The 20,233-nt window shown below is 41.1% G+C and overlaps 1 protein-coding gene across 1 annotated transcript; it reads right to left on the reverse strand.

The window, feature by feature from the left end:
* Positions 1 to 842: 842 nt before the first annotated feature.
* On the reverse strand, positions 843 to 20,156 carry EFCAB3 (EF-hand calcium binding domain 3). Its single transcript, XM_024573467.2, has 9 exons — positions 20,077 to 20,156; positions 17,441 to 17,517; positions 15,332 to 15,475; positions 14,194 to 14,265; positions 13,034 to 13,154; positions 10,534 to 10,727; positions 10,003 to 10,187; positions 5,933 to 6,055; positions 843 to 1,169 (listed from the first exon to the last, which is right to left on the reverse strand). Exons 1-9 carry the CDS (start codon positions 20,148 to 20,150, stop codon positions 843 to 845), a joined length of 1,317 nt encoding a protein of 438 aa, XP_024429235.2. The 5' UTR covers positions 20,151 to 20,156.
* Between the last annotated feature and the right edge of the window lie 77 nt (positions 20,157 to 20,233).

Here is a 20,233-nt window from a genome sequence, read left to right on the forward strand (position 1 = left end):
GTGTTCAAGGTAACACAAAATTACTACTTCAATGCTGTTTCATTAAACAGTTTTGGGAGTCTTCATTCTTTTCATTGCTTTTTCCTGGAACATTATAATTTTACATTATAAGCCACTGACACTATCGATATGGAACATGTCTTTTCCTTTTTCTATAAAGGAAAAAATGAAATGGATGATACACACTTAAACATGATTCAAATACCAAGTTTTATGTATATTTTTCCACAATAAAACCATTACAACTGCCCAACTTGTAATATAGTTATATATGTGCTGCTTTATTAAGTGCAATAAAGAACAATGACAAGAAATGTAATGGATGATATCAGCTATTTTTAAGAGCGTTCCAAGAGATTGCGGTAGGAACACCCAAATTTAATCAGGATTCCCTGGGGGATGTTGATATTATGCCCTGAAACTGAAAGGTCATTGTCATCCCCTGCCTCTGGCCATTTTGACAAGTAATTAAAAACCTAATGCCATTTGTAGTCACATCAACTAGATGCTTATTGCTGGGAGGGCCCTTATGAACTCTCCAGGGCAGCCCTGTGAGGAGGTCAAGTGCCTGCTTTCATCTTTCTCCCGCGCCGGCAGTGTTGAGCCAGGTGGGGGCCCCAGAGTGCAGCTGTTGCTAGGGAATTAACAGAATGGCATCTATTTACTTGTAAGAATTGGAAAAGGGAAACCATATTATGACTTAAATTTCTTTTACTGGTCAGAGTTCAAAAGATGTCAACATTTCCAGCTGCTAAGAATGTACTAGACAAAAGCAAGAAACGATAATTTTGATATCTATGAAAAAGTAGTTTTCAATGAGCTGCTTAGAAAATGTAGAAAATTCATTGTTGAAACCCTTTGAAACCTTTCCATTTTCTTTTTCTTCCTGCCTCTGTGTCACATTCACTGATATCCGAAGAGGAAGAGAATGAAGAATTGTGGAAGGAATTTCTATTCACGCAGGCATCATATAACCTTAAGTCCTTTGGGGAAAGTAATTCTTGGCAAACATTCCAGGACCATGTGTAAGTAGAAAAGGTGTCATAAAAGGACTCATTTTTAGTGTCTATTCCAATCAAATCTCCGCGGATCTTCTGCCAGAGGTTTAGCATTTCTTTCCGGTGCTCAAGAGCGGTTCCTAAGTTATAAGTATCTATAGCCCTCTTCACCTGCAGTGAGAAAGCAGAAGTTTACAGTAGTTATCTTAAAATATCTTTGATTTGTGGACCACAATTCTAGATATTCCAAGAGTTATGTTCCCAGGCTACTTGAAAGTCACTGAGTGTATATATTGGGTAGTGCCTCTTGCGGAATTAGGAGTCGACAGACAATGAAAATAAATTACTTTGGAATAATGAGATGATACATTTCATAAGATATTAAAAACACAAGAGTCTAAAACAAGGAGGAGATGTGGGATGGAGGTAGGCCCTGAATATAATAGGAATGCCAAGGATGGCTCTCTGTCCACCCTAGGTCAGGGAGGGAGAGAATGCTGAGCTGAGTAGGTCCTCAAGGATTTGGTTAAACCAAGGGAGTGGTGATAGGAAGGTGTTTCGGGAGATGGGATAGCAAAAGCAAAGGCTCAAAAGCAATAAACTTCCTGGAGTTGGTGGGGAAGAGGGGTAAAGCACTTTGGTATTGATAAAGTGTCAAGTTCAAAGTGGGAGGGAGTGATGAAGGCAAGACAGGCAAGGCCTGCTGTAACCAGGCCCTTAGACTTGGTCTCATGAGGCTGGGGAGATCCTCTCCTCGGTGCGAATCATGTGGTAGTGAGCCACTCTTTCTGATGAATGTGAGACACATCCCTCTGTGTGCGTCATCGGTGAGAGGGAAGCATCATTCTTAAGCAGGACAGTGACATAGTTGGATCTTCATGTTAGATCATTGGCAGCCATGGGGAGAATGGACAGAGGGGAGCAGCTACAAGATAGGGACACAAGGTGGGAGGTTGTTGTCCAGGCTAGACCCAATGAGGTCCTCAGTTAAGGCAGTAGTGAGAGGATGGAGTGAAGGGGACAGATTTGAAAAATCTGCCCAGGAATGAGAGTAGCCAGATTTGGGGATTGGTGCATGTGAAGAGTGAGGAAAATGTATAAGTTAAGAATGGCTCCTTGCTTTCTAGTTTCAGTGGTTGGGTAGATGGTGGTATCAACAACTGAGATACAGATTCCCAAAGGAATAGCCAATTTGATGCAGAGGCCAAGTTTGATTTTGGACATGTCAAGTTCGATATGCTATGAGACAGTGAGGTCAAAATGTCAGGCAGTCAGGGAGGTAAGACAGAAGTACTGGAGAGAAGTCTAAGCTAGTGGCAGATTTATGAATTATCAGTATACAGGTGGCAGTTAAAATAAGGATGGTAGATTGACAGTCCAAAGAATACTCGTCCTAGTTTTTCCTTCACTTAATGCAGAGATCTCCAATGTTCTGCTGGGACTGGGTTACAGGTATGCCAAAGTCTTGATCTTCCCAAGCGTCTCAGCCCTTGGGGCAGCTGGTGTGTCAGCTGGAGGCCTCAGGCTGTAAGTAAGCTCCATTTAACCCAGTGTAATATATGCCATGATGAGATAGGATGGGAGCCCACCCCTTTGTGGTCCTGACATGCAGCACAGACCACCTGTAGCTCCAGTTATCCCAACATATTACTATTGCTCATTTCTTTCTCCATGTCTTCCACCCTTACCCTAAGCTCACTGAAGAAAGAAACTGTGTTTTTTTCTGTGATCTTTCCTAATCCCAGAACTTTGTTAACACAGGGTAAATATTGACTGAAGAAATGGGTAGACGAGTGTGTACAGTGAGAAGAGGGGCAGGATGAGACTAGAAAAGAAGGAAACATCAGAACTTTGGGGATGAATGTTTAGGAAACAGAAGAAAGAAGAAAGGACACAGAACTACAAAGTGAATTGACGGTGCAATTTGGTAAAGGCCAAGGAAGTAGAAAATGTCAAGGAGAGCTCGATCATTAGTGTCAAATACAGAAGGGAGGTTACATAAAAGAAATAAACCTTAGTCTGTCTCTGTGGAGTACAAAAGTTGCTAAGAAGTCAGGACACAAAATTAGACAGGCAGCATAGAGTTGTGGTTAAAAGGGTGGATTCTGGGAGACTTCCAGCCAAGATGGAGGCATAGGTAGACACACCATGCCTCCTCACACAACCAAAAGGGGGACAACAACAAATTTAAAAACAAAAACCAACCAAAACTGACAGAAAGTAGAACTGTATGGAACTCCGACAACCAAGGAGATAAAGAAGAAACATTCATCCAGACCGGTAGGAGGGGCGGAGACTGGCAGCTGAGCAGAGAGGATGCGTGGCAAGGCGGTGGCTGGAGGACCTGACGAGGTGGCAGATTGCAGATGGGGTGGTCCCACATTTGCGCATAGATAAACCAGAAGGACTGGTGGGAGGACCCGCAGGGAAGCGGAGCAGACCGAGCAACCCAGGGCTCCAGCTCAGGGAAATAAAGCCTCAAACCTCTGATTGAAAACACCCATGGGGGTTGAGGCGGCAGCGGGAGAAACTTCCAGCCTCACAGGAGAGTTCGTTGGAGAGACCCGCAGGGGCCTAGAGCATGCACAGGCCCATCCACTTGGGAATCAGCACCAGAGGGGCCCAGTTTGATTGTAGGTAGCGGGGGAAGTGACTTAAAACCAGCAGAGAGCGGAGCAAGTGGCACTGTCCCCTCTCAGACCCCTCCCTGCATATAGCCTCACCACACAGTGAGTTGGGTTGCCCTGCCCTGGTGAACGCCTAAGGCTCCGCCCCTTACTACGTAAATAGGTGTGCCGAGACCAAAAAAAAAAAAAAAAAAAAAAGGCCCAAATGAAAGAACAGATCAAAGCTCCAGAAAAAATACAACTAAGCAACAAAGAGATAGCCAACCTATGGGATGCAGAGTTCAAACACTGATAATCAGGATGCTCACAGAATTGGTTGAATTTGGTCGCAAATTAGATGAAAAAATGAAGGCTATATGCTAAGAGAAACAAAGGAAAATGTACATGGAACCAACAGTGATGGGAAGGAAACCGGGACTCAAATCAACAGTGTGGACCAGAAGGAAGAAAGTAATATTCAACCAGAACAGAATGAAGAAACAAGAATTCAAAAAAATGAGGAGAGGCTTAGGAACCTCCAGGGCATTTTTAAACATTCCAACATCCGAATCATAGGAGTGCCAGAAGGAGGAGAGGAAGGGCAAGCAATTGAAAACTTATTTGAACAAATAATGAAGGAGAAATTCCCCAATCTGGCAAAGGAAATAGACTTCCAGGAAGTCCAGGAAGCTCAGAGAGTCCCAAAGAAGTTGGACCCAAGGAGGAACACACCAAGGCACATCATAATTACATTAGCCAAGATTAAAGATAAGGAGAGAATCTTAAAAGCAGCAAGAGAAAAGGAGACAGTTACCTACAAAGGAGTTCCCATAAGATTTATCAGCTGATTTCCCCAAAGAAACCTTGCAGGCAAGAAGGGGCTGGAAAGAAGAATTCCAAGTCATGAAAAGCAAGGACCTACATCCAAGATTACTGTATCCAGCAAAGCTATCATTTAGAATGGAAGGGCAGATAAAGTGCTTCCCAGATAAGGTCAAGTTAAAGGAGTTCATCATCGTCAAACCCTTATTATATGAAATGTTAAGGGGACTTACTTAAGAAAAAGAAGTTGATCAAAAATATGAATGAATAGTAAAATGACAACAAACTCACAACTATCAACAATCCAACCTAAAAAAACAAAAACAAACTAAGCAAACAACTAAAACAGGAACAGAATCACAGAAATGGAGATCACATGGAGGGTTATCAACAGGGGAGTGGGTGGGGAGAGATGGGGAAAAGGTACAGAGAATAAGTAGCACAAATGGTAGGTAGAAGATAGACAGGGGGAGGTTAAGAATAGTATAGGAAATGTAGAAGCCAAAGAACATATATATGACTATGGACATGAACTAAAGGGGGGGAATGCAGGTGGGATAGGGTGTGCAGGGTGGAGGGGAATACGGGGGGAAAATGGGACAACTGTAATAGCATAATCAATAAAATATATTTTTTAAAAAGTTAAAAAATAATAATAAAATAAAATCATGAATTAGAGAAAAAAAAAGGTGAATTCTGGAACCAAGCTGCCCGTGTTTGTAACTCTGGCTCTATTATTGCCTAGCTGTGTGCCTTTGGGCAAGTCACTTAACCTCTCTGTGCATATCTGTAAAATTATAAGGAATGATAATGGTGCCTACCTCAGAGGATTGCTGAGATAAGTAAATGAATTAGAACATGTGAATTAGAGCACTTGGAGAACACTGCCTGGCACCTAGAAAGCTCACTTAAACTATTATTACTATTCTTCTTTCAAATCCTCACCTGGGGATATGTTTACTGATTTTAAAGAGAGAGGAAGGGAGAGGGAGAGAGAGAAACATCAATAGATTGCCTGCTGGACATCCCCAACCTCAGGTCGAACCCTCAACCTAGGTATGTGCTTTGACTGGGCATCGAACCCAGAATCTTTTGGTGCATGGGACGACACTCCAACCAAATGAGCCACCCATCAGGGCCTATTTTTCTTTTAGCTGCTGTGATAAAGGCTCTTTAACTCATCATTATTCCGAGTGCACCACTCACTGTGTAGGTTTAATATCCTAACTAGTTGCTATTTCCAGCATGAAACAAATTAATGTCCCAGAAACGATGCAGGGTGTGGCTCCATAGGTGATTAACAGGGTGATTTATAAGTTAACATTTGAATCCGTTTGATCATAGAGCAGGAAACATCATTACAACAGGTAGAAACAAGAAATGATCTTGTCTCATTTTAAAGACATAGAGGAGAAACCGAACCTCTTGGTTTTATGGTTGTAGTACTGAAGCGGAAAATATTTTTGTCAATGCTTTCTGGGAAGGCATTCAACAGTGACTACTCACATGCGGTTTAATAGCAGCTGCATCAGTCACTGTCCAATTCTGTTTTCTCTTGAGTATTTGGGCAATGGTGAGGATGTCAGCTGGGTAGCCTGAGGCAGAGTCAACAGGCTTTACTTTTGCTGCCTTGATGCACGTTTAAAAAAGAAGGTTAGTGATATATTTTAGTTTGAATTATACAACAAAGACATAATAGACAAGTATATTGTATCATGAAAGAGCCTGTGTATGATTGATAAGGTTATTGCTTAAGCACTTGTCAGGTGTTTTGGGGCATCTGGTATGGTCCCGTGTGCAGATGGGCATTTTGCAAATTCTCTTTTATAATGATGAAGCCTACTCAAAAAAGAAGTATAGACCAGAAGATGTGGAATGGACATGGACGGTAGAGGGGAGCCAAATCCACCCTTACCCAAACTTTCCACACCATCAAAAGCACTGAAAATGAATGTGCCCGCCACAGAATACAACCTACATTACTTCCAGACTTCTCATGGGGACCAGCCGTGTCTTCCTTGCTCCTGGGACCAGTGTGGTGGAAATCATGGGAACACACTGACTGCTTTCTTTGAAAATGTGTATTGCCTCATTTCATCCAGGCCCGCAGTACTGTTTGACATTATTCATTTTTCTTCATTCACTGTTAACTGTCTTACAATCTTCACGTGATGGTTGGAAAACCAGACCTTCTGACTCCCTCGGCTTGTCTCTTCAAGGCCATCTAATATAAATTCTTTTTATTCTTCTTTCCACTTTAGGACTTGTCTATCCTTGAACCTGTTTTTCCCTCCTTCCCTCTTATATGTGTTCTTCTTCTTCTTAATGTCCAAGGCCAAATCTCCCCTGTATCTTTATTTATTTGTCTCCTGGACCATATCCCTTCAGCTGCCCTCCTTCCAGGGCCAACTTCAAGGATGAGTGACCTATGCAATTACACAGGACCTCAGACTCAAAAGAGCCAGGAACTTGGTTTAATGTTCCACTGTTGCTGTATTTATATTCTTAATTATTTTTGGACAAGGGGCCTGCATTTGCATTTGGCACTAGGCCTTGAAAATTATGTAGAGAGATCTGTCCCTCTGGTCCTCAGTTTCTCTTTTGAGCAGTGATTTTCAACTTTGGCTGCATGTTGGAACTTTAAAAGGTATGGAGGCAAGGGCCCATTCCCAGAGATCTGCTTGAATTGGATAGGGCTGTGGCCTGGGCATGAGTTGTTTTTAAAGTGCTTGCATGGAGCAGCCAAGATTGAGAACCACCGCTCTAAGAAGGGTCCTTCATCCTCCTGGCTACAAATGTGCTCGTCTCCCATGTCCTGAAACAACTTTTTCTAGACTCTGATTCTATAGCCAGCTGTAATTCCCCATGTCTCTTCCTGAACAATTAAATTTTTTTCTAAGAGGAGTTGATTTCCTTTTTTGGGGGGTGGCAGGGATCTGCTTTATTAGTTTCTGGAGATGCATGATAAAAATTTCCCATCGTAATGATGGGTTTGCCTATTCGTTTAGCAATTATCCTTATATTGGATAAAAGTGAGAAATTTTAAGGCAAGCATAATTTGCATGGTACACACAGGCTCAGGATAGTAGTATCTTCCTGATGCTTTTAAAGAATCTTTTTTCAAAAGATTTTATTTATTTGTTTTTAGAGAGAGGGAAACCTCAATGGGTGAGAGAAACATTGGTTGCCTCTTGCACACCCCAACCAGGCAGCCCAGGCATGTGCTTAATGGGAGTTGAACCAGTGACCTGTTCCCTGAGGGATGATGCCCAATCCACTGAGCCACACCAGTCAGGGCTTAAAAATCTTTATATAGCATATTTATCTTTAGCTATTTTTCCTTAAATTTTACTTTACCCATATTAATCTATCGATGCCAGCTTATTTTGATTCGTATTTGCTTCATATATTTCTGCTGTCCCTTTACTTTTAAGCTTTCTGAGCCATATTTTAGGTGTCTCCAATAAAAACATCTATCTGAAAATTACTTTAAAAATCAGAATTCTTATATTATAGCTGGAGAGACTGACAATAAACAGGCATCACAGGTAGAGGGGTCAATGTTGGGAAATAAGTTTAAAGGGAATAAGTGTCCTCTATTTCCATCTTGTCAGTGATATTTGCCTGTGGGTGTGGCTTCATTTGGAGAGATAAAGGCACAGTCTTAAACTCTAGGTCATTGGTGATCATCACGGGGCTCTTTATTTATTTATTTTTGATTTAAATGATGTATTTATTGTCTCATTGATGTGAAAACTCCAGAAATGGGACTTCAGGCATGGGCCTGATCCAGAAGTTCAGAATTGTCCTCAGGGTTTCAGGTCTATTTCTTCGTGACCCTCCATGTTTTAGCTTCATCCTTAGGTTTACTTCTCTTCCGTCACAGGGCTGACTGCTGCCGCAGGGCTATAGTTTCCTCATCCATATCCAGGGGGAAAGACAGCTTCTCCTGCCCCAAATATCAAACAGTGGTTATAAACTTCCCTCTGGTTTGACCAGTCTAGATCACCGGCCCATCACCAAAGTCACTGTGACTCAGGAAGTCTGATTCCTTGATTGGCTCAGATCAATCAGGACTGACTTCAGCAGCTGGGGTACAGTTACAGCCTCTTAAACCAGAAAGCTGGGGGATTTCTTGTCTTAAAGATGGGGAAGAGGAATGGATATTGAGGAGAGAATCCACTGGCAAATTCACTCCTTGGTTTCCGCCTTTCTTCCTCTACACCCACCTTTAAAAGTGCATGCCTTCATGAGCCACACACATCTCCTTTTCAAAAGGAGTCACCCCAGGTCCCATCTTGAACTTCAAATCCAAGATCTGTGATGTGTCCTTCCCTAGGTCAGTTTTTAGATGGAACTCTTCACAGTCATCATAGGACTCTTTAAATTTTTAAAAAATTTTTTATTGTGATAAGAACTCTTAACATGAGATCTACCCTCAACACAGTTGTTAGTGTGCAATACAGTATTGACTATACGCACAATGCTGTAGAGCAGATCTCCCTAACTTATTCATCTTGCATAATTTTGACTTCATGCCTGTTGATTAGCAACACCCTATTTTTTCTCTCTCCCCAGCTCTTAAACTTTTAAACTCTTAAACTTTTGCCTGGAGGGAACTTTTAGGGATTTCACAGTGATGCAAACAGCACATGGACCTCTGGGACCCAGAGATACTCCGCCAGGGAGGCTGGTGTCGAGTCAAGTTTTGCTCTTGTTTCTCAGGTGGGGAGGCATGTGACAAACCTGGGGTAAGGCCAGAGCTTCCTAAAAGAATATCCAGAAACTAGGGCGTACTTGTCTGAGACCTTAAAACGTATGATGATAAAGTATACCTTTGGTGGGGAGGCGGGACAAATAGATTAGAGGCAACAGAGCTTGAAGCAGGGTCAGAAGGTTCAGCTGGGATCATAAATAGGGTTCTGGTCCAAGGGCAAGATGGTCCCTCCATCACAACATTGCTCCATTGGGTTGTGGACTTGGTTCTCGCATCCCATGGCGTGTGGCCCAACCATATCTAGGGACAGTTGAGGGAGACCAAAATGCAGCTTCTGGGTCCTGAGTTGATGGGAGAGCAGAGCAGTTGGAGGTAGGACCTGAAGTCCTCTTTGTTATTATTCTTAGATTCCCCACCTCCACCCCAAGCCTAGGGTTGTAGTTTTCAGTAAGTTTAATTGTTTGTTGGAATTGAATAAAATATTTATACCTGAGCTTTAACTTAGGAATACGTCTGTGGAATCTGGTTTGAAATACAATGACTGAAAACATTTGTCATGAAAAAGCACGTTATACCCTGGCCGGGTAGCTCATTTGTTCAGAGTGTCCCCCTGATACGTCGAGGTCACGGGTTCAGTCTCTAGGCAGGGCACGTACAAGAATCAACCAATGAATGTGAGTATGCTGAATGACAAACTGATGCTTGCTTGCTTGCTTCCTCTTTCTCTCTCCCTCTCCCTCTCTCTCTCCCTCTAAAAGACCAATCAATAATTTTTTTTAAAAAGCATGTTACTAGTTCTATTAAGTTAGAATTTTAAAACACAAGTATTTAGATTGATGTGACATAATTTAAATCTCACCTGTATTTTCCAATCTCTTTTATGGAAAAAATAGTTCTCAAAGAAATTCAGAGGCTCCTTTCTCCTTAGCATTTCTAATTTCTGTATGTCTTTGAAGGGCTTTCCCATTACCACCCCATCCTCATTCGGAAACAGTGGAAAGATGGGTACTTTTGCATATGGATTATCTGCAGGAGGATTGCATCCTGAAAAGATTAAAAAAAATGTTACCACCAGTAACATAAGAAATTCATATGAAAGACACACACGTGGCATCTGTTTTGCTCTTTGCTTATTCTTCTCAGCGCCATAACCCATCTTCTTCACTTTCCTGTGCGCCCAGCCCCACCCCTCCACAGACTCTCAGCCTCATTCAGGTGTCTGAGGACTCAGGTAGTACATACATTTGCTTTCAAATGAGAGCTGGCTAACAGAGACCAGTTACTCAAAATAGGCTGTAGTCCTGCTCTTACAGCACTTGTCCTCTAGTACTTATTTCTGACAAGTAATGTACAAATAGATCCTTTACAACAGTGGGGAAATGGGTCTTACTCTTGAGCTCCTCGAGGTATTTAAATAAGTCCTTTTCTTTCGTGATTGCAATCTGGGCAGCATTAGCAAAGGCAGTCATGCTCGAGCTCAGAGGCGTGCAGACGTCTGGCTTAAATCTCCTTTTGCCATAACCCACAGGGTAGGGACTCCACAATATTCCTGAGGTGGTTTCTTGGAATTTTCTTCGGAAATACCTAAAAATACATAACCCAGAAATGAATAAAAATTGCTATAGTTCTACTGAAAATGTGCCTGAGTGTTAGACAAATAGGGGAAAAATATCAGGTTATAAGTTATATATGCTGACTAAATTTATTTTAAATTTAATTTGTATATTCATTCACTATTATTTACGGAGTGCCTGTTTCTGCGACAGTTACAGACTGCCCACTGATAACTGCCACAGGCCATTTGACTATATATTTTTAAAGGAATATTTATTAGATAAGTATCATTTAGCACAATATATCTAAAAGCAAATAATAATACAGTGAAAGATTTAAATCAAGGCCTTGGAATTTCATACAAACACCAAGACCAAAATCCTAAAGTACTGGTATTTGCATTTCAATTTTTTCCTATTAATTTAAAAAAATAGCTTAAATTTACATGGCTTAGAAGTTATTAAATGAAACTAGAATTAACAAACATGCCAAATGTTTCACTTCTAATTGTAGACACAGCTCCTATATTGAGTTTTCCAAAAAATAAGCACGTCTCAACATGTATCCAAACAGCGTTCAATGTAATGTGATAAAAGAGCAACATTTAACATAACTCAGCTGCTTTAACCTGAATACACTTACTGCTTAAGTATATCCTACGATAGAACTCACTTGAGAAAAGCTAACAATTGTTCAACAGCTATAGTTTACTCAACTTAGTTGTTACCCATTTGGCTATTTTATGCATGTAGTCCCTGGGCTTTGGCTTCCTCCCTTTTCCCAAAGACCTCCCGGTCTTGTCTAGAAAAATACCTATCAAGTATGATCCTTGGCAAAGCCTTAACTGGCACTGGCTTAAATACAAACACTAATCATTCCTATGTTGTGTTGGATTTTTAAATGCAACTGTTTTTGAGAAATTTTATAAGAATTTATTTGCACTGACATACGTTGATTGGTGAAGCAAGATCTCAAATAAAATGCAACGTTTTTTAAATTAAAAAATTCTAATTGCAGAGAGTTTGGAAAATAGAGAAAAGTATAAAGAATAAAACATTACCAGCAACCTTACTATCCACAGTAAATCCCTGTTGATTGCAATTCTTTGCGATTTGTATGTGTGCGCACCCGTGGATGAGCAGACCTAGGAGATATGTGACTATGTTTTTTAGGTTGTAAGTTCTTTAAGAATAAGCAGAGCAGGTTATATATGATATAGGACTCTAATTCACAGTATAAACACCCCCCAAATGTATAAACATCTGATTTACAGACGTGCACAGCTTATATATCAATGACAGACCTTTTTTTATTTATTTACTGATTTTAGAGAGAGAGCAAGAAACATCAATTTGGTTTTCCACTTATTTATGCATTCATTGGTTGATTCTTCTGTGTGCTTTGACTGGGGATCAAACCCACAACCTTGGCATATTGGGATGATGCTCTAACCAACCAAACTACCTGGCCAGAGCCTGCATTCACATATCAATTTACATATCAATTATTAATACATCATACCAGTGCAAAATGGCTCTCAGGACTGATACGTATCTTTGGGACACTGTTACACCAATGTCACATTTTCAGCGGTGAAGAGCTCTGGTGTCAGACTCCCCCGTGGGAGAGGAAGGAAATAGGTAGGGGCCTGAGAGCTGGGATTTTTAACTTGAGTGTGATAGGAAGTCATAGGACACTTATGATCTGAATTATGTTTTAAGAATATCACTCTGGCTGATGTGTTGAGAGGTATTTTGGGAGGCATGAGTAGAAACCTAGTTTTGTTTGTTTGGTTGCTTGGTTGGTTGATTGGTTGTTTTGAGATCAGACAAGAGGTAACTATGTGAGAATATTGGGGCCCAGAAAGTTTGCATGGCTGGTTCCAAGTAGCCCTGTACAAGTTTGGTCCCAGTTCCCAGGAGGCTCAACGTTGGCTGCACACAAGTTTTGGGGATGTGGCACCCTCTCTCTGAGGTCCTCACCACTCTGCCCCTCACAGTTGTCCCTTTGAGCTGGGACAACTCTAACATTGGACAATAGACAACAAAAGTGAAAGAGCATGCAAATAGCACAGTGCTTAAAGGGCAGAAAAGCCTGAACTTTCTCAGCGGTCTTAGGCCCTCGGTGGGGAGCTGAGATGGCCTGGGTTGGCTGTGCGGTTTCGGAGCTGGGCAGCACCGTGGGGTGGAGGAATCAGGTCTCATCTGCCCCGCACCTGCTCCTTTGTTTTGGAACAGACCCTGTGACATGGAACGTTAGTGAGAGGTGACTGCCCTGTGAGTGTCCGCATATGTGCTTCTGAGGAGGTCATTTTTGCCTCTTTCTTTGTCACTTACCTCACTATTTCCTTTAGAGCCTTTTTGGGTAAGGCTGAAGTCTCTACAAGCTTTGATAGGATTTCAAACAACAGAATTCCTGGGTTGCCAGCTAAATCTAAACATCTCACTTTTTCTGGAACTATAAAGGAAAGAAAAGATCCAAAATGCCTTCTGAAAAAAATCATCTATCAAGAAAGTACTACAATGACAGTCTTTTTATTGTATATACAAAGTTAATAGCAAATTAAGGACTTGAGAATTACAGGAAAACATTCAACACTTGTTCTATTGTAGAAAGGTAGGTAGGTCATTTTTTATTACTGAACAGACAAAATAATCATGGAATTGAAAAAATACTTTTAGTTCGATGGCTTCTAAGTAAACTTAGTAATCCATTTAACATAAACATGAATTTATGTTAAGGACCATTGCCCTGTTCTAAGCAAAGGCGTGGTTGGTAAACATACGTCTGGTTTGCAGGCAAACCCTAGTTACTATAGTGGGTGCTTGAAGCAGTAATTTTGTTTGTCCCAAGGACAGTTCATAGCCTGTGAATGGCTATATTTTCAAAACAATATACAGTATCTGGAATTTGGAAAGTATTTATCCTAGAAAACATGATATGAATAGGATTAGATTTTCCAAGGCTCCTGTTAAACAAACCCTTAGAGGACTAATAAAAAATATTTCAAGTTTACCGTCACAGCGTTTATCACCTTAGGTGAGAACATGCTCTCTCTGACCTCCAGCAGGCTCCCGGCCCTGGGCACTGAGGGCAGATTCTTCATCAGGGGGAGGAAGATATTTTTCAGGAACAGTAAATTATCTACACCCAAATTTACATGAGAAAGAGCATTTTTTCCTAATTTTCTTTTCTTTTGTAGAAGCAGTGCCTCTCAAAGTAGCTCATGTGCTCGGTAAAGAATTAAAATACTATAAAGGGTAACCAAATTTTTCTACACCACTGCCAGAGGACTTGATGCATTTAAGTGAAAATTCCAAAACTGCATCAATTTGCTTAGCAAATGCTGTTTTGGAGAAGCCGCACAAAAGTAAACCACATTCCAGACTACCCGTTCTCGATTTGTCTCCTGATTGGAGGCCAAAATGAATAATATTTACTATGCAGTGAATTGCAACTACCCAGCTGCTCTCTATTCAGTCATCTGTCTACTTACCCACAGCCTTAAGGAAGCGGTTCTTATCTGTTAACACCTTGATAAAGTCCGAGAAATTCACTTTCCCATCTCCTGCAACAGAAATTGAAGGCTCAGAACAAGAACATAAGATGTATTTTAGCGATCAGATTACATATTAAATAGAACAATGAAAACATTCTGGATCGTTCAGTACTTAACATCAGAGCATTCTGGGGCTGGAGATACGCTCGGGGAACACTGGTCTTCTTGAAGTGGTCTTGGCACTCTCACACCAGTGTCCGCGGCCCACGGACAGAAGCCCTGGTGGGCCGTAAACATCCAGCCGGGGGCCCCCAGCCAGGACAGTCCTGCCCATTCACTCCTTTCCAAGAGACTGGTCATTTTTGCAAAGAATCCACCCTGCCTTCCACTTCATATTGCTAATTTTTCAATTATAACATCCCCAAGTTGTACCTCGCTTCCTCTAAAGTTAAGTGCTATTAGAGTCGTGTGTGTGTGTGTTTCCATAGAAGAATAGACAAACTGGGCAGTTCGTGGCAACAAGTGAAGCTCTAACCAACTGGTGACGTGGACGCACACGTGGAACTGGCAGCGAGGTGGGGAGCGGCGAGAGGAGAAAATATACTGAACATATTTCCACGTGGCGTATCAGTTTGGGCTCACAATCTCTAGGTCGGTATATTCAAAGAAAACATGGTGTATGTGCTATAAAAATACCAACGAACAGGCCGTGGCATTTGAAGTTCAACACAGGTGGGCTGTAATAATGGAAGGAAGGTTCGCACTAATACGATGCATACAGAAACAAAGGCTTGGATTTCCCTGGCAATGTGACATTTTGAAACCATCAATGCCGTTGTGAATATATGTTATTTTAAGGCACCCTCCAAAATGTCCATCATGACAGGCAATCTGAATTTGATGTTGAAATATGACAGCCACGTTTAGTGTCAGCATGGCCTTTTTCAAAGGAGAATTAAACTGATTTCATAACTTGCACACATACCTCACTGATATCCTTAAAGAGAAACTCATACATAGGTACTTTTGGCAAGTAAGTGAGGTTTATTTCTCATATTCATACAGTTCCTGAGAGAAAAGTGTATATTTACAAAAAGCTTTTATGAGAAAAATAATGATAAATCAAAGTACTCACGATCGATATCAGCATAATTTAATTCATTACAAACATCATGCTTGTTTAGACTCATTCCCAGCTTAGCTAAAGTGCACATCAATCCCTGCAAGTCAATAGAGCCAGTTTTGTCCCTGTTGAAGAAGTTGTAGGCTTCCTGGAAGGCTGGAGGGATGGAATTAAGTTAGTCAGGACAGTTATTCAAGCACAAATATACATTCTAATGGAACTAGGATGGACAATACAGTTGATTGGAGCTGATGTTCTAAAAATACATTGAGAGAAATATGAGTACTTAATAGACATTTCTTATTAAGAAGTACAGTGTCCTTCCATGAGATTTGAACTGGAATGAACTATTGGTGGAAAACCACATATGCAGGCGAAATGACCTTTGAAAGATATTGTACACCCTAATTATTGGAACCTGTGAAATACACCATTTACACGACAACAGGGATTTTGCAGAGGTAACTAAAATAGATTACCCTGGATTATCTGAGTGGGCCCAGCCTAATCCCGGGGTCCCTTGTGCATCTGGAACAAGACAGATGGGGCAGCAGAGGTGAGACATTCGAGGCATGAGGAGGGCCTGACCTACTGGTGCTGGTTTGAAGATGGAGAGGGCATTGGGATGTGGAATGCGGACTTAAGGGGCTGAGAAATGCTCCTGGCTGATAGCCAGCAAGGAAATGGGGGCCTCAGCCCTACAACTGTGGGTACTGAATTCTGCCAAAACCCTGAATGAGCTCAAAAGATTCTCTTCCAGAGCCTCCAGAAAAGGGGCCAGACGGGCCAGGCTGGCCAGGGGACTAGGGGCAGCCCCACACCCGAGCTGCTGAAATTGTTTGAACTAGCCAATTCTAAACCCGCTCATCCTGCCTTGCTTGTTCCTTCCTGCAGAAACCACGGTCAAGGCTCTTGCCCACTTCCCCGACCCTTTGCCTCCCATCCAACTCTGGGGCTTCCCTGTGTGGCCCTAAAACGGTTTTCAGTGCGTTTTATTTCCAGGGATTACTAAGTATGAAAAACTTCTTCCATGACAGTCATTTCTACCTTACAACACCTAATCCAAACAACTGGGTACCCTTAAAAGTACACTGGGTACACTGGTGCTTACCAGTGTACATGAATGCACTTTAGAAACCTGAAGTTCATAATGCCATCAACTATTATTATTATTAAGGCATTTAGCTCAGTTTACAATAAAAAATTTTGATCTTGACAATCTTCTGTGTTTTCTAAACTAGCTTTCCCAGCAATACAGGTGGTTCTGTAAGTCTTTTCTGTCTCCTGGCTGGGCTGGACCCAGCAGGGGAGGGGCGGGGGCGGGGTGGTGGTGAAGCATTTGCCTTACTGGAACCCAAACACAGCCGTGCTCGGCCTGTTTTTAGTTTTTAGTGTGTTGTGCTTTCCCTTCTCTTTGGCCCTTTTCAGATTCCCCTCTTTCTGCCCAGAGTACCCCCCTCTGCATTCTTTGATTTACTCCTCCTCGTTCAGCCTTCTCTGGGACTCCCCTCCCATCCTCACTAGATTAAGTTAGGAGACTTTCTTTTATGCTCCTGTACCATTCTGTACTTCCACTATCATAACTGGGGTCATGCTGTAATTTAAATGTTATAATCGGCAAATTCCTGGCTTAACTGTTCCCTGTGAGACTTCCTACTAGGTCAGGGACCATCTCTGATTTGTTGTCTTCTCCCTGCCTAGTACGCTGTTGGCTTTAAATAAATTTTTATTGTTCGGATTAATGAACTGTAGCCAATGTAGCTCATTTTATCATTATAGTTCTTTTTCTATGAGAAATCCCAGGACTTTAGTTGTGGTTATACTGCTTCATTACTCTGTTGTGGTCTGACCTTGCTTCCGTTCTTTTCCACACCCACAAGTTCTTCTTTGAATAAAATACTTGGCCAGTACTATCTCAGTTCTGGGAAGATGTTTATTTGAGAGTAATCTCCCCTCCTTCCAACAAATTAGACATTAAATTAAAAAAACTTGTTTTTGTTCTCAAATAACAGAGTACTGTAGACAACCCATGAAATCCCCAATCTCTCTTAGAGAAACAAATGCTCAGACATATTGAGGGGCTTTTGTTTATGTTTCCCTCTGGGGGATGATTCTCATTACCTCGCATTTGTGAAGGCTTCAACTTCCTTTTTTTGTGCCTTAATGGGGGTGAGAGAGATCCTGGTAACTCTTTATCCCTGAGAAAAGATGTGAAAAGATTTAGTGCCCATGTGAGCCCAGCAAACGTCAGTTCCATTCATCAGTTTTTGCTGACTGCATTCACTGTCAGCGTCACCTCATACCTACAGCCACACCACCTCGGGGACAGGTTACTGCCATTCACCTGCAGCTGCAGGACGGACAGTGAGAAAATGTTGGCCATGGAGGTCTGCCTCCCTCTGCCCTATACTCGCCCATCGCCCAAGCCCCCTTAATGAAATCTGATTTCTCCCATTTTACAAAAGAGGAAACCGAGGCTCAGAGGGATTGAATAACCTGTCCCAAGTCACACGGATAGTAAGTGGAAGTCCTGGGAGTCTAACCCAGGTTTTTCTGACTCCAAAGCTCAAGAATACAAGCCTTATGCTATTTCTATTTTTAGAGATAAAAGTTGTTTCAAATTTTTAACTAATTTAAATAATCTTATGGTGAATATCCTCACAGCAAAATTTTATATTCGTGATTAAGTTATGACTTTAATTGCCAAATTATATTTTTCCCAGCATATGAGAGACAGAGAGGTAGATCAGTCTCTCTCTGTATATATAGAGATTTTGTACAAATTTGCAGCATTTATTAGTTTAGGGATATAAAGATGTATCATGAAAAAGTGAGCCCTGGCTGGTGTGGCTCAATGGATGAGCGCTAGCCTGTGAACCAAGAGCTTGCTGGTTCGATTCCCAGTCAGGGCTCATGCCTGGGTTGCAGGCCAGGTCCCCAGTTGGGGGCGTGCAAGAGTCAGCCAATGGATGTCTCTCTCGGACATTGATGTTTCTCTCCCTCTCTTTCTCCCTCCCGTCCCCTCTCTCTAAAAGTAGATAAATAAAATCTTTAAAAAAACAAAAAAAGGAGAAGAAAAAATGAGTTTGCTTATAATATGGTCATTTCAAAGTAAACTTATAATAATCATAATTTTACAAATTTTATTTAAAATACATTTAGCTTTGATATGAATAGAATTGAAAGTTTTAAAAATATGGAATGTCTTAGTTTTTGTTTTTACAAGGAGCAGTTTAAAAATGAAACTAGAGGAAACACTAAACATAGTACCCACACGTAGAAAATGGTGGTTTATGAACTTGGTGTGCCCCACAGTTTCTAGTAGGTTCAATTACTTTCAAAGAAAGACTTAGGGGAGAAGGAGGCAATAAGGTCTCATAATGCATCATTCTCAACTTTTCTGTCATGGAATTGCATCTAATTAGTCTCATTTTCTCAGCTTTTACTAACATTGATTTCTTCTGCTAGTGTTTCCTTTTTATTACCTACTTAAACTTCTGAAAACTTTGCCTTTTTTGGATAGGCTATTTCATATTTGTTGTATTTCTAAATAGAAATAAATGTCTTTGCATTATAGGAAAGATGCAACTGATGGAAAAATATGTAGTTCTCAAGAAGCAAGAGGAAAATAGAAGGGCAGGCAGCATAAAGGGTTTTTTTAGCTACATTTAAAAAAGGATAGTCTTGGCAGAATTTCAAGCCTTCTCTTGGATCAAACATGGGAAATAGTGTTATTATTTTATAATGTTTTAAAAGGTTGAGGAACCGTAGATTTGGACAATCGCAGTCTAGCCTCTCATTTTACATAGGAATTCAATCTACAGATGATGTTATCTAGTCTTTGTTTGCTGACTTCCAGTGTCGAGGAAGTCACTACTTCAATTCAGGGGAACGAGATCAAGGGATTTGGCTACTCTAAGGTTGTCTTACCCCTATCCCTCTAAAAAATAATATACTCCTGCAGCAATGGCATAATCAAGGACCCTAGGAGAAATACTCTCACAGTGGCAAAGAAAATGGATAATTGTGAGAGAGGAGAGAGGCTCTTCTTCTTATGATCTGACACAATATAATCAGTTATTAGTGGCTCGTGTTTATCGGAATTTGTTGTTATCAGACTAAGAAACAGCTACTGTTAGTGTCACAGGCAAACCTCCCTTCCTAATTTTAGTACAACCGTAGTCATCACTAATTTACTAGACTTCGTTTTTTTTATGTTGTCCTGCCGGACGGTGCAAATGATGGCCCATGGCCCTGCTCTTCCCACACCACCCCCCCAACCTCCCCCCACCCCCGGCTCCCTGCTGCCACCTTAAACTCGATTTCCCTTTACTGGCTGCTTTGGAGCTACAGACCTTTTCTCTGTACTCTGACTTGCTTAGGAGCTTGGGTCTTTGTTATGATCCTCTAAGTTTAATCTCCGTTGAACTGGCACTCAAAAGATATTAATCTCTAACTGACAAACTTCTTAAGCCCTCTAGGATACTCTGTCCCCTCACACAAAAATACCCGCTCCTGTGGGAGAATAGGAAGGAGAGCCCTTTGTCTCTCTAATCAAAAAGGGTATGTATATTTTTACTTTCATAAAGATCTTTATCTTCAATTCAGATATTTGCTTTATAAGTAACTTTATCCCAGAATAGGTATTTGAACATTCTAACTAGTCCATTATAGTCTTTATGGGTATTTAATACATTCATCACCCTAATAATTCTTTATCTTAATAGATTTATCAACTTAATATATTCATTACTTACCTCTTGCCATGGGAGCTGGGTACTTTTTCTAGAGGATTCAGCTTAAATTTTGACTTAATATCAGAAACTTCCATGTAGCCAGTAACCGTCTGGAATTCAGGAGGTACAATTAAGGATCACAGATTAATTTCTCTATATCCTTTTGCAATTTTCCCAG

This window comes from Desmodus rotundus, chromosome 9 (assembly GCF_022682495.2).
Source record: "Desmodus rotundus isolate HL8 chromosome 9, HLdesRot8A.1, whole genome shotgun sequence".
Classification (NCBI taxonomy): Eukaryota; Metazoa; Chordata; class Mammalia; order Chiroptera; family Phyllostomidae; genus Desmodus; species Desmodus rotundus.

What these genes read in the sequence shown, in the direction of transcription:
- EFCAB3 (XM_024573467.2), bottom strand. Translation starts at nt 20,150, where the DNA reads ATGGAAGTTTCTGATATTAAGTCAAAATTTAAGCTGAATCCTCTAGAA. An exon ending in AAAGAGATTGGAAAATACAG is followed by an intron (nt 6,056 to 10,002) that starts GTGAGATTTAAA and finishes ACGTGCATCAAG; the next exon opens with GCAGCAAAAGTAAAGCCTGT. An exon ending in CAGCTGCTATTAAACCGCAT is followed by an intron (nt 1,170 to 5,932) that starts GTGAGTAGTCAC and finishes TTCTCACTGCAG; the next exon opens with GTGAAGAGGGCTATAGATAC.